At 52.6% G+C, this 20,671-nt stretch overlaps 2 protein-coding genes across 8 annotated transcripts; one reads left to right on the top strand and one right to left on the bottom strand.

The window, feature by feature from the left end:
- Positions 1-275: 275 nt before the first annotated feature.
- On the bottom strand, positions 276-7,469 carry TP53I13 (tumor protein p53 inducible protein 13). Of its 4 annotated transcripts, XM_012449311.3 has the most exons (8): positions 5,620-5,834; positions 4,996-5,174; positions 4,304-4,372; positions 4,033-4,074; positions 1,704-1,832; positions 1,366-1,566; positions 727-1,282; positions 276-624 (listed from the first exon to the last, which is right to left on the bottom strand). In XM_012449311.3, exons 2-8 carry the CDS (start codon positions 5,023-5,025, stop codon positions 512-514), a joined length of 1,140 nt encoding a protein of 379 aa, XP_012304734.1. In that variant the 5' UTR covers positions 5,026-5,174; positions 5,620-5,834; the 3' UTR covers positions 276-511. The 4 variants fall into 4 exon arrangements, with proteins under 4 accessions (XP_012304734.1, XP_021525459.1, XP_064223722.1 ...); XM_021669784.2 differs by lacking the exons at positions 4,996-5,174; positions 5,620-5,834 and adding an exon at positions 7,141-7,469; XM_064367652.1 differs by lacking the exon at positions 5,620-5,834 and having other exon boundaries at positions 4,996-5,350.
- ABHD15 (abhydrolase domain containing 15) lies at positions 6,478-13,906 on the top strand. 4 transcript variants are annotated; one of them, XR_001106975.3, is made up of 4 exons: positions 6,478-7,358; positions 11,651-12,736; positions 13,103-13,164; positions 13,253-13,906. XR_001106975.3 is itself a non-coding variant. In XM_012449308.3 (2 exons), exons 1-2 carry the CDS (start codon positions 6,478-6,480, stop codon positions 12,174-12,176), a joined length of 1,407 nt encoding a protein of 468 aa, XP_012304731.2. In that variant the 3' UTR covers positions 12,177-13,906. The 4 variants fall into 4 exon arrangements, 1 of the variants encoding a protein (XP_012304731.2); XR_001106973.3 differs by having other exon boundaries at positions 13,103-13,906; XR_001106974.3 differs by having other exon boundaries at positions 11,651-13,164.
- Positions 13,907-20,671: the final 6,765 nt, after the last annotated feature.

Genomic DNA, 20,671 nt, shown 5'->3' with positions numbered 1-20,671 from the left:
CAAGTGCCTAAGACTCCTCATCGAAGGGAAGCCCCTGTGCTGGGAAGGTCTGTCTAGCGTTAAGAGGAGTTTGGGAATAACAAGGTTAACATGTATGATGATAGCGAGCCACACTCCCAAAGCCCCGTGTCTAGGGACTGGTTGGCCAGTGGGGGTGGGCTGGTGGTGCCCAGTCTGATTGGTAAACCCTGCCCAAAACACCACCTCCACGGCCTAGGACAAGGGTCCGGGTGGTAGTGTCTCTGTTCGGCAGATGCACCAGCTAAACTCCAGACTCTACTAAAAATAATTTAATTAGAAACGGAGTTTTGGCAAGGGAGGCAGAAGCGGCTCCTATTCTCTCCGCCGCCGCTCACTCAGCAACCAACGCGGAGGAGGAAAGCCTCCGCGGTGCTCGGCCGGGACTGCACCGTCGCCACCAGGGGGCGCCCCGCGCCCGGTCCACGTGGCAGAGGTCGCGGCCTCGCGGCGCGGGGAGGAGCCGCACGCTACAGTGGCAGGACCCAGGCCGTCACTCCGAGCTCTCACCTTCCGGGCCGCTGTCCGGCGTGGGCGGAAGGAGGGGTCTCCGGCGGGAGCGCTTGACCCGTCGCGAGGGCAGCAGCAGCCTCCGCTTCAGCACAGCTGTGGGCCGGGCGCTGAGCAGTCAAGGGCGGGAGGGCAGAGAAGCCATGGGGGGCGACGCGAGATGGGGCGGGGGCCTCGGGTGGGGAAGGAACTCCTCACCAGCCACTGTGTCCTGGCTGTCCGCTGTGGGCCCCCAATAGATGCTCTCCCCGCGTCGGAAGTTTCGGTGCAGCCGTGTGCAGAGCGTGGCCAGCGTGAGCAGCACCAGCAGGAAGGTCAGGGCCATGGCGGCCCAGGCGGCCTCTTCCGTGCGTGGGGTGGGGCCCCGAGCTGCCCGTGGAGGCGCTGCCGCGTGGGGGGCCGGGGAAGCCTGACTTGAACAGACACAGCCCCCTGGGCTGCCTTGCCCACTGGGCACCTGAACCTCTGTCCTGGAGCTGGCATTGCCTCCAGGTGCCCCGGGCAGCAGGGAGGCAGTGGGTGCAGATGGGGCATTACTCTCCCTACCACGGATTCCCAGCATGGGCTGCTTGGCCTTCAAGCTCCCTGGGGAAGCAGAGGGAAACCTCAGGGCTGAGCTAGTCGGCTGGGGAACAAGGGCAGCCCGCAGCCTCCGCCTCTTGGCACCACTGGGAGAGGGCTGCCTGGGCCCTTGAGATGTCACCTCTGTGCCAGGGGGCCGCCAGCTCCGAAGAGCAAAGGCCAGAGCCAGGGCCTAAGGAGAGGGGAGACAGCAATCACCCTGCTGACCTCCTCAGAGAACCTGAGACCAACAAGCCTGCGCCCAGCACCTCTCACCTGCACACACCCTCTCCGGCACAGCCTCCCTCTACCCGGGGTTGCCATACAGGGAGGGGGCCCCAAAAGGCTGTCATGGTAGGTCCATGCCGTCTTCTTCCTCTGCTTCCTTCTCCACCTCCTCATCAGCCAGTGGGCAGCCCAGGCTGGCTCTACCCAGGCCATCTCCAGCGCCAGCCCCCATGCAGTCAGCACCAGAGGCTATGAGAGGAGGTAACTGTTAGAGCTACAAGGAAGATGGGGACAAGCAAGAGGAGCCCCTTGAATTTTCCTTTCCCTGCACACAGGGCCATAGCCTTCCACCAGGGACAGGCAAGCACCTTTCATCGGCTACATACCCGATCCTGCGTGAGGCTGGAGTCAGGGGAGAGGGACGGGTTAGCCATACAAGCGTAGGCCAGGAGGGCAAGCTGGAGCTTCAGCCAGGGGTGGGCACAGGGGTGGTAGAGGAAGGTGACATCCTCAGCCTAGAGGAAAGGCACAGAGACATCAAAGCAGGCCCAGGGCCCTCCCAGAGAATCTCAAGTTCTCCCATCCAGGAGGACAGTTTAAAGGGACTCCCAGGATGGCCAGATGGCTCAGAAAAGGACAAAAGGCCCAGAAAAAGACAAAGGGCCCTGGGTACTGGCATGTACCCCCTCTTGCATCTGAGTGTTCCTTTCACCCTTCCACTCCATCAAATGCTACCCTTCAAAGCTCACAGGATGCCTGGGTAACCCTGCCAGACTCAGACCATACTAGCCATATTTCCCTGCAGCTGTAAGAATGGCTCTATAGGTCCACAATCTAAGCCATAAGCATCCCCAAATGAAGAACATTGATCCAATCTGTACAGTCAATCTCCCAGAAGCATCCAAACACAGGGCAGGCAGGCAGGCAGGCAGCAGGTGCATAATCTGAGGATGGAAACACTCCATCAATCGTTCATTATTCCTTTTTCTTTTTTTTTGAGATGGAGTCACCAGTCTAGAGTGCAGTGGCACCATCTCGACTCACTGCAACCTCCGAATCCTGGGTTCAAGTGACTCTCCTGCCTCAGCCTCCCAAGTAGCTGGGACTACAGGCTCGCGCCACCACACCCAGCTAATTTTTGTATTTTTAGTAGAGACAGGGTTTCACCATGTTGGCCAGGCTGGTCTCAATCTCTTGATCCACCCACCTCAGCCTCCCAAAATGCTGGGATTACAGGTGTGAGCCACCATGCCCGGCCTTATTATTCTCTGATTGAGTTGACTTGATGCTCAGCGCTGTGCTAGATGCTGTGGGAGATGCCAAAGAACTCGTGGACTCTGCTTGCAGGGAATGTATAAGAAACTCAGGGAAACAACTAATGCAAATGAAAGGGCAAACTAACAAAACTTAGTGATTAGTTGTTAAATTATCATAGATTCAGAGGAGAAGGGGAGGAAGAAAGGCTGATGCCATCAGACAAGTTCTTGGGAGGAGCTGAGTCCTGCTGAGGCCTGGAAGACAGCTGGAGGCGGATGGCAGGAGGGGAGGGAACTGTACACTCCGAGTCAGGATAGCCCAGGTGTGGAGAATAAACAGGAGCAAAGGGACTGCGGCAGGGGTAAGGCTGGCACTCATTTATGTGGCAAGCAGACTGACACAACTGGAGAAGAACCAAGGATTTGGAGAGGGCAGACGAAGCTTACTTAAGTAAGGCCTGAAAAGCCAGGCTAGAGAGTATGGCCATGATAAGGTGGGAAATAAGGAGCCATTGATGGTTTCTGAACAGAGGAATGACTTCATGAAAGGGCTGTTTGAGGAAAGGAATTTAGTAGGCAGTGGGAGGCAACATCTCTTGGCCTGGAGCTATTACAGAGAATTTTTTTTTTAATTAGGTATTTCAGGCCAGGCATGGTGGCTCATGCCTGTAATCCCAGCACTTTGAGAGGCCAAGGTGGGCAGATCACCTGAGGTCAGGAGTTCGAGACCGGCATGGACAACATGGTAAAACCCCGTCTCTACTAAAAATACAAATATTTAGCTGGGCGTGACAGCGCAAGCCTGTAGTCCCAGATACTGGGGATGCTGAGGCAGGAGAATTGCTTGAACCTGGAAGGCAGAGGCTGCATTGAGGCCCACTGCACTCCAGCCTGGGCAACAGAGCAAGACTCCATCTCAAATACTACTACTGCTACTAATAATAAAAGGTATTTCAAAGGAAAAATCAGAGGGGCTGCAATGAAGATGGAAGCCGCCGTGGAAGCTGAGCCCGCAGTGTAGAGCCTGGGAACCGCAGGCACACTCCTTCCACGATGCAGCTCTGCACCGTCCACGGTGATGGCACACACCCTTCCTCGCCGCTCGCACGCAGGGACAGAATACCCTCTTCTACAGAAAACTGGGGCCCACAAAGGAGACTTCCCACTGTCCCCCCAGGTAGCTGGAGCCTGGGCTTCTTCCAGCTACTCTCAGAGCTCCACTCACAGCCAGCTACCCAACAGCATCCTGACACAGTATTGCAGGTGACAGGCCTATGGCTCACGGTCCTTGACCATCTGTACTGGGGCTGATCTGTCCTGGGCTTGGGGGTGGGGCAGAGAACTAAAACCCTTGCCTCTGCCTGAGGGAAGTGGTAAGGAATGGTAAGGAATCGGAGGCCTTCTAGGAGCTCTGGTCTCCAGGCGTGGACACCAAGGGTGGGCCCCTGCTTGTACTCACCTTCCCTGGGTTCACTCGTGTGGAGGTCACTCTTGGTGACACCTATACATGGGGAAAGAACAGAGCTTAGGGCAGTTGGGGGACTCTGTGTGTGTGTGATGGGGAGGGGGCAGCAGGCCCCAAGCGCCAGGCTGGGATGGAGAGGGCGCCTGAGGACGGGAGGAACCGGCAGAGGTCCCCAAAGATTGACTGTGGAGGGTGCGGCGAGAACGGAGCGGGACTGGGCTAGCCTTTCACGCCCCTCTGTCCCTGGGCCCTCCAGGGCTCCTACCTGCGGGGGAAGAGGCCACAGGCCCTCGGAACAACGGGCTCCCGCCTCCTCCGCTGGTCTAGCCACCACCTGTGGGTCCAAAGCGCAGAGCTGGGGCGCTGGACTCGGTGAGGCCCTGCCCTCTCCTTCCAGGCACAGCCCGCCAGCGGAAGAACTCCGCGTTCCCCCTCGGCGCGCCACTCCTTCCAGGACGAACTTTCGGCAAAGCGCTTTGAGCTCCCGGGCCGAGGCCTTCTCAGGAGGAGCTGATCACCTTACCTCGCTGGGACCCAGGAGCCTCGCTAGGGCGGCCAGAAAAAGCAGCTGGGGAGAAGGCGGAGGAGGCGCCATCCCAGACGGCCCCGGGCCGGGTCAGCCGCCCAGCCAGCGAGGGAGCGCGCGCGTCCCACCGCTCCTGCCCCAGCGCCCCCGCGCCGCCCGCGCGCCCGGTGGCCCCGGGCTCGCGCCCGCGTGCCCTGAACTCGCGCCCGCCCCTCCCCAGACAGCGGGCCCCCGGCCTCACCCCGCCCCTAGGCGCCCCCGCCCCGCCCCAATACCCGCCCACAGCAGCCGAGCGTGCGCGCACGCGTCCTAAACCTGAAGCCTGAAAAGTTGGGTGAGTGAGCTGGGCCAGCGCTCCAGGCGCTGCAGGGCCGCCGCTCCAGGCGCTGCAGGGCCGCGAGGACCCCGTCGCCTCGCCCAGGGATTCGTACCAGCGCGTCCCTGCAGCCTGCAGAGCACATCTGCAGCGCCTGGATGGGATTGTGGAGCGGGGTGTAGGGCCGGAATTGGGATCCCTGTGGACCGGGTGGCCCAAGCGGGGGAGACGGGTACGCTCCCCTGGCAACCCTGCTTCAGATTTTGTCTGTGTGACCTGCAGCGAGAAGAGGGGCTGAATCACAAAGTCAGGAGGAGCTGCTGAAGGGAGACGGTCCCACTTCTGAAACTTTGACGTCGGCCCACCCCACTTTCGCCCTCGCAAATAGGGACCCCAGAGGAGCCTCGAGGGGTCTTCGCCCCCCAAACTCCTCAGACCCAGAAGCCCCGGGAGGTCGGAGCTGGCCGAGGGGCTGCTGTGTTCCCCACCTCCGCCGTCGCCCAGCGGTGACCGGCGCGCGTCCAGAAAGAGATTGGTCGCCGCGTGGTGGGGAAGCCACAGGCCTCACCCCCAAGGGGGGCGCTGGCCAGCCCGCCCCGCAGCGGGGCGCTGGTTCTGGTTCCCTCTCCAGGATTGGGGAAAGAACATAGGTAGAGAGCGAGGGTCAACATGGCCATCCCAAAGCTTGGAAATAGCGAGAACATGTTATTTCCGTGGTCTCCCATGCACCCCGGCTTACAAGGGATTCCTTGTAGGTCGGAGGGGCATCCCTGTCGCAGGACGCCTGAATGTGCTTTTCTTCAACTGACTCTCGGAGGCGTGAGTCTGCTGCTTCTGGGGAACTCCCTCCCGGGCAGCAGGGCTGAGGATTTCCTTCATGGGGAGCCCCGAGCTCGCGGGGACGGGGACGGGGACCAGGATTCCGTGGGACCCGCACTGATGCAGTCAGGGAAGTAGCAGTCTCTCGCCAGCGGCTCGGACGCCGCGCTCGCCCTCACTGGCCCAGCGCCGGACCCCGCCTGGCCTAGTAACTGCGGGGCTGCAGGGTGGGGCGGGGGAGACAAACGCCGAGGGCAGAGCGCGCGACCTCCGCCCCACACGGGCCCAGGAGTCGGCGCCCGAAGCTGCTACTTATTCACCTCTCCCTTCTGCTTCTCTTCATCAGTCTCTGAGGGCGGAGCGCCCGGGGTCTGGCTAAAGACCCTGATGACACCCGGGTCCCCAAGCCTCGGCCTCCAGTCTCCCCACGCCTCTGGCCAGCACCGCTTTCCCCGGCTCGTGCCCCCCCTGCTCCCTTCCGGCTGCTGGCGCGCCCTCCCTCCCTGGTGGCCCCGACTCCTCTCACCCTCTGCTCCCGCTTGTTGCAATCGCTGTACAAAGGGCCGAGGGCGGAGGTGGGGGGCGGGCGAGGGGAGTCGGGCCCGAACTGGCTGCCTCTGCGTAGCCGCGGCCAATCCAGAGCGCGCCCGCGCGGGAGGGCCCTGGGCAGCCGCCGCCGGCAGGCGGAGCCGCAGGCAGAGCGCGGAGCTCTCCAAGTAGACGGCCGGGCCGCCCGCCACCCGCCACCCGCCGCCCGCCGGGGCTCTCTGGCCTCGCCATGCCGCTGTGGAGCGCCGCCCTCGCGCTCTTCTTGGCGATGCTCGCCCTGCTCTGCCTGCTCCGCCCGCGGCTCCGGAGCCCCTGGGGGCGCACCGTCGGCGAGAGAACCCTGCTGGGGGCCCAGGACCGAGATGACGAGGAGGAGGCAGACGGCGGAGGCCCCAAGGACCAGTTCAGCGATGGGCGCGAGCCACTGCCGGGAGGGTGTAGCCTTGTCTGCAAGCCGTCGGCGCTGGCCCAGTGCCTGCTGCGCGCCCTGCGGCGCTCGGCGGCGCTGGAGCCCGGCCCGCGCTCCTGGCTCTCCGGGCCCCACCTGCAGACCCTCTGCCACTTCGTCCTGCCCGTGGCGCCCGGGCCTGAGCTCGCCCGGGAGTACCTGCAGTTGGCGGACGATGGGCTGGTGGCCCTGGACTGGGTGGTGGGACCTTGTGTTCGGGGCCGCCGGATCACCAGCGCCGGGGCCCTTCCCGCAGTGCTTCTGGTGATCCCCAATGCCTGGGGTCGCCTCACCCGCAACGTGCTCGGCCTCTGCTTGCTCGCCCTGGAGCGCGGCTACTACCCGGTTATCTTCCATCGCCGCGGCCACCACGGCTGCCCGCTGGTCAGCCCCCGGCTGCAGCCTTTCGGGGACCCGTCCGATCTCAAGGAGGCGGTCACTTACATCCGCTTCCGACACCCGGCGGCGCCGTTGTTCTTGGTGAGCGAGGGCTCGGGCTCGGCGCTGCTACTGTCCTACCTGGGCGAGTGCGGCTCCTCCAGCTACGTGACAGGCGCCGCCTGCATCTCGCCTGTGCTGCGCTGCCGCGAGTGGTTCGAGGCCGGCCTGCCCTGGCCCTACGAGCGGGGCTTTCTGCTCCACCAGAAGATCGCCCTCAGCAGGTGGGTAACGGAGGCCGCAGACCGGCATGGAAGGAATAGAGGGCCTGAGCTGGCTGAGAAACAGAAACAGCTCTGCATAGCATTAGAACAAACAGGCGTGGGCCAGTTTGGGCAAAGTTCTCTGAACACAGCTTCCAAAGCCGTCCAAACCCTGTAGTCTAGACAACACAGGGGAAGCAGGTTTAAAGGTCATCGATGGACTCAGCTAGTATCACTGTGCTAGAGCAGGGACTCCTGCCCCGGCCCGTTGTCTCATCTCAGCCTCGGTATCTTAGCAACTTAAGTACCTGGCCCACGACAGCAGAGATACCTGACATTTACCACTTAGCCCACAGCTTGACAACTCAGCAAAGACCACCCTGGAAGCAATTGCAAACGATTATCTGCCCAGAATGTTTACTTACAGTCTATGAGCCTGGAGGTGACAGGAATCAGAAATATGGTGGCATTTGAGGCCAGGTGCAGTGCTCCCGCCTGTAATCCCAGCACTTTGGGAGGCCAAGGCAGGAGGATCGCTTGAGCCCAAGAGTTTGAGACCAGCTTGGGCAACATAGGGAGACCCATCCTCTATAAAAATTTATGTTTTTAAATAGCCAGGTGTGATGGCATGCACCTCTGGTCCCAGCTACTCAGGAGACTGAAGTGGGAGGATCACCCAACCCCAGAAGTTTGAGGCTGCAGAGAGCCTTGGTCAGGCCACTGTACTCCAGCCTGGGTGACAGAGCAAGACCCTGTCTCAAAATGTATGTGTGTGTGTGTGTGTGCATAGTGGCATTTAATTTGTTAAAAATTTTTTTTAATTTTTTTTAGTAGAGATGGGGTTTCCCCATGTTAGCCAGGCTATTCTCGAACGCCTAACCTCAAGTGATCTGCCCACCCAGCTTCCCAAAGTGCTGGGACTATAGGCGTGAGCCACCATGCCCAGCTAATTTATTAAAATTGTTTAGACCTGTCAACTGTTTTACACATTTCTACATATGTGTTCAATATTTAATACAAAAAATTAATATTTAAATAGAATTTTTTTAAAATCTCCAAAAGAAGAACAGTTTATCACCAGGGTGACAGGTGAGACTTTTCCACTGAGAAGACCTATTTGACATTGCCCTCCTATACTCTGGCTTTCTTAGGAGATGGTAGAATGAGGTCGGCAACATTATGGCAACAGGGTGGTATAGCAGAAAGCCCTGGGATGTGGAGTCAGACTCATTTAGGTTCAAATCCAGAATTCCAGCAAGTTAGCCAATCCGCTTAGAGCGTCACTTCCCTCTTCAAATACATTTGTTAATAATAACCATCTCCCAAGATGGTTAGAAAACAAAAGTAGGGGCCGGGCATGGTGGCTCACACCTGTAACTTCAACATTTTGGGAGGCTGAGGCAGGTGGATCACTTGAGATCAGGAGTTCAAGACTAGCCTGGCCAACATGGTGAAATCCCATCTCTACTAAAAATACAAAAAGATTAGCCGGGCGTGGTGGTGGGTGCCTATAATCCAAGCTACTGGGGAGGCTGAGGCAGGAGAATCGCTTAAACCCAGGAGGCAGAAATTTCAGTGAGCCGAGATCATGCCACTGCACTCCAGCCTGGGCAACAGAGCAAGACTCCATCTCAAAAAAAAAACAAAAAAAGAAAAAGAAAACAAAAGTAGGTGCCTGCCACTGAGTAGGTGCTCAGTAAATGGTGGCAATTGTGTTCTCTTTCTTTCCTTGCCTCATTTTGCCTCCTGTTCTGAGAAGGTCAAACTCTGAGCTCAACAACAGCCTGAAGCACTGCTATGGCAACCCAGAGGCACTGGCGCCATTCAGGGGCAAGGTTCCCTCATTGGCTTAATTGCCATAGTTTCCATGCCAAATGATCTTCTCCACCAGCACTAACCTGGGCATTAGCCAGGGGCAGAGTGAAGGAAATGAAGAGAAATGCTGCATGTTTAGGAGCTGTCCTTCTCATGAAAGTTCGGCTATGAAAACTCAGGGCAAGTGGATTTTTGTTGTTGTTGTATTTGTTTGTGTATGTGTTTGTTTTTTTTTTTCCAGAGACAGAAGTTTTTTTCTTGCTCTGTCGCCTAGGTGGATTGCAGTGTCGTGATCTCAGCTCACTGCAACCTCCACCTCCCAGGTTGAAGCAATTCTCCTGCCTCGGCCCCCTGAGTAGCTGGAATTACAGGCACCCACCTCCACACCTGGCTAATTTTTGTATTTTTTAAGTAGAGATGGGGTTTCGCCATGTTGCCAGGCTGGTCTTGAACGCCTGACCTCATGATCCTCCTGCCTTGGGCTCCCAAAGTGCTGGGATTACAGGCATGAGCCACCATGCCTGTTTGTGTGTTTTTTGAGAGGGAGCCTTGCTCTAGTCACCCAGGCTGGAGTGCAGTAGCAAGATCTCAGCTCACTGCAACCTCCACCTTCCAGGTTCCAGCGATTCTCCTGCCTCAGTCTCCCAAGTAGCTGGGACAACAGACATGCACCACCATTCCCAAATAATTTTTGTATTTTTAGTAGAAACTGGATTTCACCATGTTGGCCAGGCTGGTCTCAAACTCCTGACTTCAAGTGATTGGTTTGCCTCTGACAAAGTGCTAGGATTACAGGCGTGAGCAATCATGCCCAGCCACTTGTTTGTTTTTTTGAGGCAGAATCTGACCGTCGTCCAGGCTGGAGTGCAGTGGTGGGATCACCCCTCATTACAGCCTAGAGTTTCCGGGCTCAGGTGACATTCCCAGCCTGTACTCTGGCTTTCTTAGGAGATGGCAGAATGAGGTCGTGGTGTAGCAGATAGACCTGGGATGTGGGAGTCAGACCCCCGCCTCAGCCTCCCGAGTAGTGAGATTATAGGCACATGACACCATGCCTGGCTAACTCTTGTATTTTTTGTAAAGATGGAATTGTACCATGTTGTCCAGGCTCATCTTGAACTCCTGAAATCAGGGGATCCACCTGCCTTGGCCTCCCAAAGTGCTAGGTTTATAGATGTGAGCCACTGTCCTTGGTCAGAGACGAACATCTAATATCAATTCTCTGATGCTGGATTGAGCTACTCAAAAGATGGAGCTGCCCATCCTGGCCTCCTTGTCAGGATGCCAAGCCCTCTCCAGGGGGCTGGAAACAGCAAAGATGTTCCCTGTTAACCCAAAGCAGTTGCTCTCAGGCCCCCATTTGGGAACCCAGTAAATTAATTACAGCCCCAGTTGCTTCCTCTGCCAGGCAGCACACTCTCTAGGAATATCTGCCCCAGGTACAGCTGATTAACAGCACACTCTTGTGATTACCAGGACAGGATGTTAGTTTAAAAAACAAAAATAAGGGCTGAGCCTGGTGGCTCACACCTATAATCTCAGTACTTTGGGAGGCCAAGGTGGGCGGATCACCTGAGGTCAGGAGTTTGAAACCAGCCTGGCCAACATGGTGAAACCCCGTCTCTACTAAAAACACAAAAATCAGCCAGGCATGGCAGTGCGTGCCTGTAATCCCAGCTACTTGGGAGACTGAGGCAGGAGAATCACTTGAACCCAGGAGGTGGAGGTTGCAGTGAGCCGAGATCACGCCACTGCACTCTAGCCTGGCAACAGAGCAAAACTCCATCTCAAAAAAATAAATAAACGAAAATAAAAACAATGAATACAACCTGAAGTCAAACGTGAATGATTAGCAGAGGTGTCACCTGCTGGTTTGGGTAGCCTAAGCCAGCAAGTTCTTCTAGGAGCAGTTCAGGAGGTTACAGTTCATAGCAAGTTCTCCACAGAAGGCCAGAAGTTGAGGTTAGGAGGAGAACTGTCAGCAGCTGTGTAGTCAAATGCTGCCCCTAGGGCACGTAGGCAGGTGCAGTAATGCTATGAATGACAGGCCTGGTGGGCACTGTCTCACAAGGAGGGAGGAGCCCATTGTTGTGCTGAGAAATGCCCGCCCATGTGGCCGGATCTTCCCACTTCCCTAGAGAAGCCAGACCCCTGCATTTCATGTGAAATCCTCTAATTTTATTATTTTATTTATTTTTTGAAACAGGGTCTCTGTCAACCAGGCTGGAGTGCAGTGATGCAATCCCAGGCTCAAGCAATCCTCCCACTTTGGCCTTCCAAAGTGTTGGGATTACAAGTGAGAGCCACCGCACCCAGCCTTATCTCCTGGTTTTAAATGATGGCCATGAAATGAAATTTTTTCAAAGCCCTAAATGGCCAAAGAAAACCTCTGCAGTTAGGATCTGGCCTGCCGGCTGTCTCTATCTCGTCTGCTGTCACCTAATGTTCTCATTCTTCCCTCTCTTTCCCACCTTCCCCACTCAACGTCTTGATGTCAGGTATGCCACAGCCCTGGAGGACACTGTAGACACCAGCAGACTGTTCAGGAGCCGTTCCCTTCGAGAGTTTGAGGAGGCTCTCTTCTGCCATACCAAAAGCTTCCCCATCAGCTGGGATACCTACTGGGACCGCAACGACCCCCTCCGGGACGTGGACGAGGCGGCCGTGCCTGTGCTGTGTATCTGCAGTGCTGACGACCCCGTATGTGGACCCCCAGACCACACTCTGACAACTGAACTCTTTCACAGCAACCCCTACTTCTTCCTCCTGCTCAGTCGCCACGGAGGCCACTGTGGCTTCCTACGTCAGGAGCCCTTGCCAGCCTGGAGCCATGAGGTCATCTTGGAGTCCTTTCGGGCCTTGACTGAGTTCTTCCGAACAGAGGAGAGGATGAAAGGGCTGAGCAGGCACAGAGCTTCCTTCCTTGGCGGCCGCCGTCGCGGGGGAGCCTTGCAGAGGCGGGAGGCCTCTTCCTCCTCCAACCTGGAGGAGATCTTTAGCTGGAAGCGATCATACACAAGGTGAGAGACCTGGCCCGAGAACCCATAAGTCCTGCAAAGAAAAACAGAGCTGGGTAAGCAGGGAGTCCTGGAAAGATGAGGCGGACTGAACGGAGGGAGCATCAGCTCTGTGCTCCTCATTCAGTCCTTCTCTCTTAAACTGGTGCCTGGAAAGAGATGGGACATCCAGCGAGCCTGCGCTCACTTCACCCTCAGTAGAACTCCCGTCTGGGCTGGCTCAACACATCCCTACTCATCCGGTCATCAGTGGGGTGTTCCCGTACTGTCTCCTGTCACTGACATCACAAGCCAAAGGACAGCACTGTTTCAGGCCATGGACTCAGGAGAAAATGTCCTCTTACTGGCAGTGGCTAGAGGGATGAGGCATTTATGTTGTCATCAGGCAGTGACCCCGATTCTCAAGCTGGAGCCACTCGATGTCATTAGGACAGGATGTTTGTGTCTCAGCCCCACTTCCCTCATTTGCCGTGTGGTTGTGGCGCTCTGCTCTGACCGAATGTTCTGCAGCTGCGGAAGCAGGCTTGCGTGTGTGAGAAGGGCGGCAGAGGCAGTGGGGCTGGCTTGGTAAGGGCTGAGCAGGTAGAGAATGTGAATGCCCATCTCGAGGAATGCGAAGGTCCAATCTCTCAGAGGAGCTCTGCAAGTCTCAGCTGGGAATGGGGCTCCCTTCTACAAGTCTCAGCTGGGAATGGGGCTCCATTCTACAAGTCTCAGCTGGGAATGGGGCTCCATTCTACAAGTCTCAGCTGGGAATGGGGCTCCATTCTACAAGTCTCAGCTGATTTGGGCCCTCCAGCCTCACTGGAGAGGTCCCAAGGGTATTTTAGAACTAGGAAGTGCTCCCACTCAGGGTCGGAGGGCTTTACTAGACCATGGTTCAAGAAGTCAGAATCTTGGCCACCCTACATGCTCCCTCTGGCACCATTTCAGGGCGTGACTCCAGAGAGCTGCAGCCAGAGCTGTTCATCTCCTGAGATGTGGACTTTCTCCAAGTAAGTGAAAAGTACAAACTCGTAACTTCAGTGTTTTCTGCTTAGTTGCTCCCTTTTCTGATGCTACTACTGGCCTCTCCCTTTCCAGCGCCAGGAGACACATGTGGGACCAGAGGAAACAAAACACCAAGAGGTTGACTAGAGCTGACCAGTGATTTACGAATATTTCACATTACCATGCCTTGTCTGTTCAATTATTCATAAAGCCATCTCTGTAAAGGCAGAAAAGCTTCCCCTTAGATCTGGCCACTCAGCGACTAAGTGGATATTTGGTTTTATGAGGAATAATGCCGAAAACTAGAGATAGAGTATATCGGAGATAAGATATAGTACACAGGTTGATCTAAATATTCTTGATTTGGATTAGGCCATTAAATTTTTTTTGGCAATAGGACATGTTTCCATGTGTTACTAAGGTTCAAAAACCTTGCCCAGGCCGGGCGCGGTGGCTCAAGCCTGTAATCCCAGCACTTTGGGAGGCCGAGGCGGGTGGATCACGAGGTCAAGAGATCGAGACCTTCCTGGTCAACAAGGTGAAACCCCGTCTCTACTAATACAAAAAATTAGCTGGGCATGGTGGCGCGTGCCTGTAATCCCAGCTACTCAGGAGGCTGAGGCAGGAGAATTGCCTGAACCCAGGAGGCGGAGGTTGCGGTGAGCCGAGATCGCGCCATTGCGCTCCAGCCTGGGTATCAAGAGCGAAACTCCGTCTCAAAAAAAAAAAAAAAAAAAAAAAAAAAAAAAAAAACCTTGCCCAAAGTTTTATTTTAATTGTCATTGAGAAAGAGGGCTCTTGTTCTGACCTCACAACAGCAAAGCAGTTGTGAAGAAGAGAGCTGTTTATACCAAATACTTTCACATCCCAAGACTTGCTATAAGGTATTCCTGAGGCCATGATTTCAGGTTTGGATAATCTTGCCCCAGCCTTGTTCTTCTAGATAAAATCAGAAGAAACTCTGAAATAACTCCAAGAATCTGCACTGAAATGTAGACAGAACTTGATTGTCTAAGGCACATTATCCTGTTGTGAAAAATTCTCTCTCTCCTCCCCACTTCTTGTTTATCTTCCTCCACATTCCTCATCTGATGTTCTTTTGCCATTTCTAAGCAAGATAAATAAAAAGGAACTGAAATTAAAGAAGCTGTTCTACTGCTGGTGAAGAACAGCCTTGGTGAAAGGCTTGGGGAGGGAGAATTACTGCCATCTGGCCATCCCCTGGCACTGGCTGCCCTCCACATCTGGTACAGGGGGGATTTCAGTGAATTAGGGTCCTGCAGTCCAGTTGCCCTGAAAAGTGGGAAGCAGCCTAGTGGTTTTTAAACTCTAAGGCTTAAAGCATCCCTAAGGGTGAAAATCTATAGTTTCTCTAGAAACTATCCAGTTACCACAGGACTCTGATTCTTCAAGAGAATAGCGTTTGGAGAAATAGTGGTTGGTTTTCCTTTCCCTTTTGATAGGAAAGGAAGTTTTCCAGGGAGGGAAATGTATAAACTTTGTTACAGTCAGAAGAATGGCAGAACAGCCCCAGTTCAGATTCCATTAATTCCTTTGAACCCTGAACTCCAATGACCTGAACCCTAAAGTATTTCTCTTCCATGGCCCTTGTGCCAGATGCACCTACTGCATATCCCAAAAACCTCTCATCTTCGCATTACTACTTGAAGACTAGGGCTGAAATGCCCATTTTTTGCTGAGAAAGTGTAGTTTCTGTTCAAGCAGGAAAGGTTTGGATGACCCTGCCCTTTAGCCTAATGATTCAAGAATCGCACAGATGAATTCCTGCTTTGGTAAATAGCTAACTGTGTGAAGCCAGCTAGAGGAGCCCCAGGCACACTGTTCTGAGAATGGGTGTCTACTGAGTACCAGCTTGGCCACAGACACCCCCACCCAGGCAGCGCTGAAGGCATTAAGAAGCAGATGGCCAGATAGAACAGTAAAGTGGGACTATCTGGGGCCAAAAGCCTTCCAAGCTGAGAGCCTCGGGCTGACAGCAGCCCGGGCTGAGGGCCTTGAGCAGATTCTGACCCATGTAGTTACTCTCATTGAAAAGGTGATTCTTATTAACAAACAGGTGTTCTGTGTTTTCTCATAGACCCAAGATAAACTAGGTAGGCTGCTGGTGCCTGCTTACCACTAATCAAGGACAAACTGGAAAGTATTCTCCACGAGGGAGCCACAGGGGCAGGTTCACATATCCTGGGCTTAAAGAATTGTTTTAACCGGTGTATGATATACATATACTGTCTTGCTACTTTAGAATGCCCCAAGTAGTTTTCCACTGGGGTGGGGGGAAGGCTAGGTTTTCCTTGCCATCGTTCTTCTTAGCAAACAGTATATTCTATCATATACTCAGCATTTCTCAGCAATCATACACTCAGCGTTTCTCAATAGGTGTCCCTTGAACAAAATGGCAAGTTATGAGTTTGAGGAAGCAAGAAACAACAAAACCAACCAATAGGCCGGGCACGGTGGCTCACGCCTGCAGTCCCAGCCCTTTGAGAGACTGAGGTGGGAGGGTCGGTTGAAGCTGGGAGATCGAGACAAGCCTGGCCAACAGAGCAAGACCCCATCTCTAGAAAAAATTAAATTATCTAGGCATGGTGGTACACCCTGTAGTCCCAGCCGCTTGGGAGACTGAGGCAGTAGCATCACTTCAGCCCTAGAGGTCAAGACTTCAGTGAGCCCCTCCCAGACACCTAAGAAGTACCACTGAGTTGACGTTTCCAGGTGGAGGGTCTTCAGCGATCTTTAGGCCTCATTACTTGCTTGCCTCCTTTTTGGTGTCCATTATTTACCAACACCTTCAAATGGTAAGATAAAAAAATAAATACAAATAAGAAGTAATCCCAGCACTTTGGGAGGCCAAGGCAGGCAGATCACTTGTGTCCAGTTCAGGACCAGCCCAGGCAACATGGTGAAACCCTATCTCTACAAAAAATACAAAGATTAGCTGGGTGTGGTGGCACATGCTTGTAGTCCCAGCTACTTGGGAGGCTGTGAGAGAATCGCTTGAGCCTGGGAGATAGAAGCTGCAGTGAACCAAGACTGCACCACTGCATTCCATCCTAGGCAACAGAGTGAGACCCTGTCTCAAAAAAAGAAAAGAGAAAAGCTCTCAAAACAAGAAGAGTCATCTTGGCTTTATACATAACCTCAGAAACTCCTCTGTACTCATATTCTACCCAAACCTCAAGGTCCTTTCTCAGTCGGTCACCCTTAGTAATGAATGCCAAGGTATCTTTCTTTTTAAATTAAATTTATTTATTTTGAGATGGAGTCTCACTCCATTACCAGGTTGGAGTGCGATGATGTGACATCGGCTCACTGCAACCACTACCTCCCAAGTTCAATCGATTCTCCTGCCTCAGCCTCTATAGGCATGCTGGGACTATAGGCATGCACGCCACCATGCCCAGCTAATTTTTGTATTTTTAGTAGAGACGGGATTTCACCATGTTGGCCAGGCTGGTCTTGATCACCTTGACCTTGTGATCTGCCCGCCTTGGCCTCCCAAAGTGCTGGGATTACAGGTGTGAGCCACCGCACCCGGCCAGTATCTTCCTTTAGAGATTAACTTTAGCATGAATTCCTCTCCCTGCTTAAACAAGCAGATATGCTTGGCCACTCTAGTAGAATTTGGTAACAATGCCAATAAAAGGAGTATTTGAGAGTCTTCAGTCAGGCCACAAAGGATGACACCAGAAATTGCTTTAAGTGGTTATCACAATTTGCAGAGATAAGATTGCATTCAGGAAGGCTTGGGAAGTTATATATAGGGAGTGTCCAAATACCCAGAGATGAAATGAGTGTCTCGAGAAGCAGTAAGTCCCACATCATCAGTGGGATATTCAAGCTAGACTGCCCCTTGGCACATATCATGGAGAGAACATGTGCCAAGAAATGAGGATGAAATAGATCAGATATCCAGTTTCTTCTCATCTAAGGTCTGTGAATTAAACAATGCTAAGGATCTTAGTGTTTGTAACAACTTATGGTGGGTTTCTGGGCTCAAGGATCAGAAAACCACAGACCTGACCAGGATCCAGGGAATTGAGAGATAACATAAATTTTAATGAAAATAACCCTGGCAAAGTGACCAGAGTGAGTGTGTGTGTGTGTCTGTAGTTTTTGTTTGTTTGTTTGTTTGAGATAAGGTCTTGCTCTGTCACCTTGGCTAGAGTGCAGTGGTGCAGTCTTGGCTCACTGCATCCTCGACCTCCTGAGTTCAAGTGATCCTGCTGCCTCAGCCTCATAAAGTGCTGGTACTATAGGCATGAGCCACCATTCCTGGCCCAGAGTGTTTTGTTTAGAGAAAGGGTCTTGCTCTGTCACCCAGGCTGGAGTGCAGTGGTGTGATCATGGCTCACTGCAGCCTTGACCTCCCGAGCTCACGTGATCGCCTAAGTAGCTGGAACTACAGGTGTGCACCACCATGCCTGGCTAATTTTTGCATTTTTTGTAGAGATAGAGTTTGTTACCATGTTACTCAGGCTGATCTCGAACTCCTGGTTTCAAGGGATCTGCTCACTTCAGCCTCCCCAAAGCCTGGGATTATAGGTGTGAGTATACACCTGACCTCAGAGTATATTTTTATGCTCTAATAATTATGCTTTAGTCACATTTGCCCAGAGGAGCTAACATTTTGAAGGTAAAATGATATTTCATTGAAACAATAAGACATGCATCAAAAGTCTCTAGTCCCTCTAGCCTTTCCTGTAATAACGCAATACCTTGCCTTATCAATCAGCATTGTTGAACAAAAAATTTCTCTTATTTGCCTCTGAATAGTAAACAAATCAGTCTCCTGGTAACACTGGAATGTTATTATTTTTTAAATCCCCAGAAACAAATATGTGCTGTTTGTCTTCTGAAGTCCTCTGTGTACTAAGCCATGCCTGTCTGCTGCGGCGTTTAGCAGAGCCTCCCTGCACGTTCTAATCTCTGGTTGCTGCTTCACTTTTGTAGATCTAGCCTCCTGTGGCCTTACACTAACCAGTGGCAGCTCTGTTTAATCAACAACCAGGCCCCCTGTTCTGGGCTAATAATTTCCCAGCAGGCTCACAATTCCCTGATCATTGATGGTACCTACAACAGAGATATTATTCAGTGGGCAATTAGTGTCTGTGTATTGATAGGATACTGAAGTAATAGTTTGGAGATGTGGGTTCCAGTTCTACTTCATCTATGACTTAAATTATTTTATGAGTTGTTCCATATAAAGTCTGGGAATGTGTATAGGCCTTAATTTATAAGGTCTGTTAGGATATAATAAGATAGTTAACAGCATACAGATCCCATCCTCCAAGACTCTATTTTTCAACCAGAGCTCAAAGACCTCCATGATGAAGTGGCATCTGGTTTCAGATCACAATCTTTATTCTCTAATCAATATCTTGTAAGGGCAAGATGTGTTCCAGGTATTAATTGCACTGCAAAGTTGGGAAGGGCCTGGGAGAGCAGCACCTTTGAGCCTCACAGGTTGGGTGGGCAAACTCTCCCCATCCCCACCCCCGTATATGTACACACACACTGATACCATGTCATAGCTAATCGGCTTCACATCAGTTTTGGTTAAAAACCATCTGCATTTCTATTTCTTGTAGATGAAGGTCAGAGAGGATGTGACTTTTAAGATCTCACAGTTAGTGACGGGGCTAAGACCAGACCCAAATTAGTGCTCTTTATGACACACATTATTTTCCTTTTCCTTTTCTTTTTTTTTAATGGAATCCAGAGTAAATTATTTGCCTTTTCCTACCTAATCACTGTCTGAGATTATACTAAATAATGTCCATTTTGGACTCCAAAATGTAAAGGATTTTAACAAAAGGGTGAGGGGAAGGGTGCAGGGAATCTCTTTTCGAGGTGCTGGGGTGCACAACTGCCTGTGGGGAGCCATGCACATTATCTATAAATGGCAACCTCTCAAGTTCACTGAACAGCCTGCACAAAGCTAACACCCTCAACAGCCTTCTCTCACTGTATCTGTTAAGAACAAAGATCTGAAAATAGGGTAGCAAAAGGTAAAGTTGTTAGTTGCCCAGGACACATACAGGAAGACCCTGATTCTGCAGCTGGCGTCATGTGATGTGGATGATGCCATAGGGGCTATGAAGCTAGCTGAACATCATAATGTTTTTTCTTTTTTTTTTTTAAAGAGACAAGAAAGGAATCTCTTTGTTGCTGAGACTGGAGTGGAGTGGCATAATCTCAGCTCACTGTAACCTCTGCCTCCCGGGTTCAGTGACTTTCCTGCCTCAGCTCCCCAAGTAGCTGCTATACTATAGGCATGCACCACCACACCCAACTAATTTGTGTGTTTTTGTAGAGACAGGGAGACAGGATTTCTTTTTTTTCTTTTGAGATGGAGTCTCGCTTTGTCGCCCAGGCTGGAGTGCAGTGGCACGATCTCGGCTCACTGCAACCTCTGCCTCCCAGGTTTAAGTGCCTCTCCTGCCTCAGCCTCCCGAGTAGCTGGGATTACAGGCACCCACCACCATACCCAGCTAATTTTTGTATTTTTAGTAGAGACGGGGTTTCACCATGTTGGCCAGGCTTGAACTCCTGACCTCAAGTGATTCACCCACCTCGGCCTCCCAAAGTGCTGGGATTACAGGTGTGAGCCATCTCACCTAGTGAAATCTTGTCTTTTAATCCCATTGAGTTACTCCAAATTCAGGTGGGTATATTGAAAATACTGGAGATGAGGCCTGGGATCTAATCCTGCCTCTATAAGGCAAAGTCTAGCTCTGTCACCCAGGCTGGAATATAGTGGCATGATCACAGCTTACTGTAGCCTCAACCTTCCAGGGTCAAGCAATGCTCCCACCTCAGCCTCCCAAGTAGCTAGGAATACAGGGATATGCCACCATGCTCAGCTAATATTTTTATTATTTTTTGTAGACTATATTCCCTAGGCTGGTCTTGAACTCCTGGTCTCAGGCAATCCTTCCGTCTCAGCCTCTCAAAGTGGTAGGAAGGCAGGCATGAGCCACTGCCCCTCGCTGCCACACAGCTATTTGAGGCAAGCAAATCAAACACTATATAAATGCTAATTTCAAGATAGTTCAATATCAACACTCTAAGAGTGAAAAAACTGCAACTTTTCTAAGTCTTTTCAATGTGGTAGATAATCTATACTTTTAAAAATGGCACTTCAAATAATACAAAAAAAAAAAGAAAGAAAAAAATGGCACTTAAAACTATTTTCTTGGCTGGGTGTGGTGGCTCACGCCTGTAATCTCAGCACTTTGGGAGGCCGAGGCAGGTGGATTATCTGAGGCCAGGAGTTCAAGACCAGCCTGATGGAGAAACCCCCATCTCTACTAAAAATACAAAAATTAGGCTGGGTACAGTGGCATACACCTGTAATCCCAGCACTTTGGGAGGCCAAAGCAGGTAGATCACGAGGTGAGGAGTTTGAGACCAGCCTGGCCAACATGGTGAAACCCCACCTCTACTAAAAATACAAAAAAAATTAGCCGGGTGCAATGGCACACATGTAGT

This window comes from Aotus nancymaae, unplaced genomic scaffold (genome assembly GCF_030222135.1).
Source record: "Aotus nancymaae isolate 86718 unplaced genomic scaffold, 86718_ANA_hifiasm-v0.15.2.pri h1tg000072l, whole genome shotgun sequence".
NCBI classification, from domain to species: Eukaryota; Metazoa; Chordata; class Mammalia; order Primates; family Aotidae; genus Aotus; species Aotus nancymaae.
Note: the sequence above shows the minus strand (reverse complement) of the source record. Positions and strands in the feature narration are given on the sequence as shown.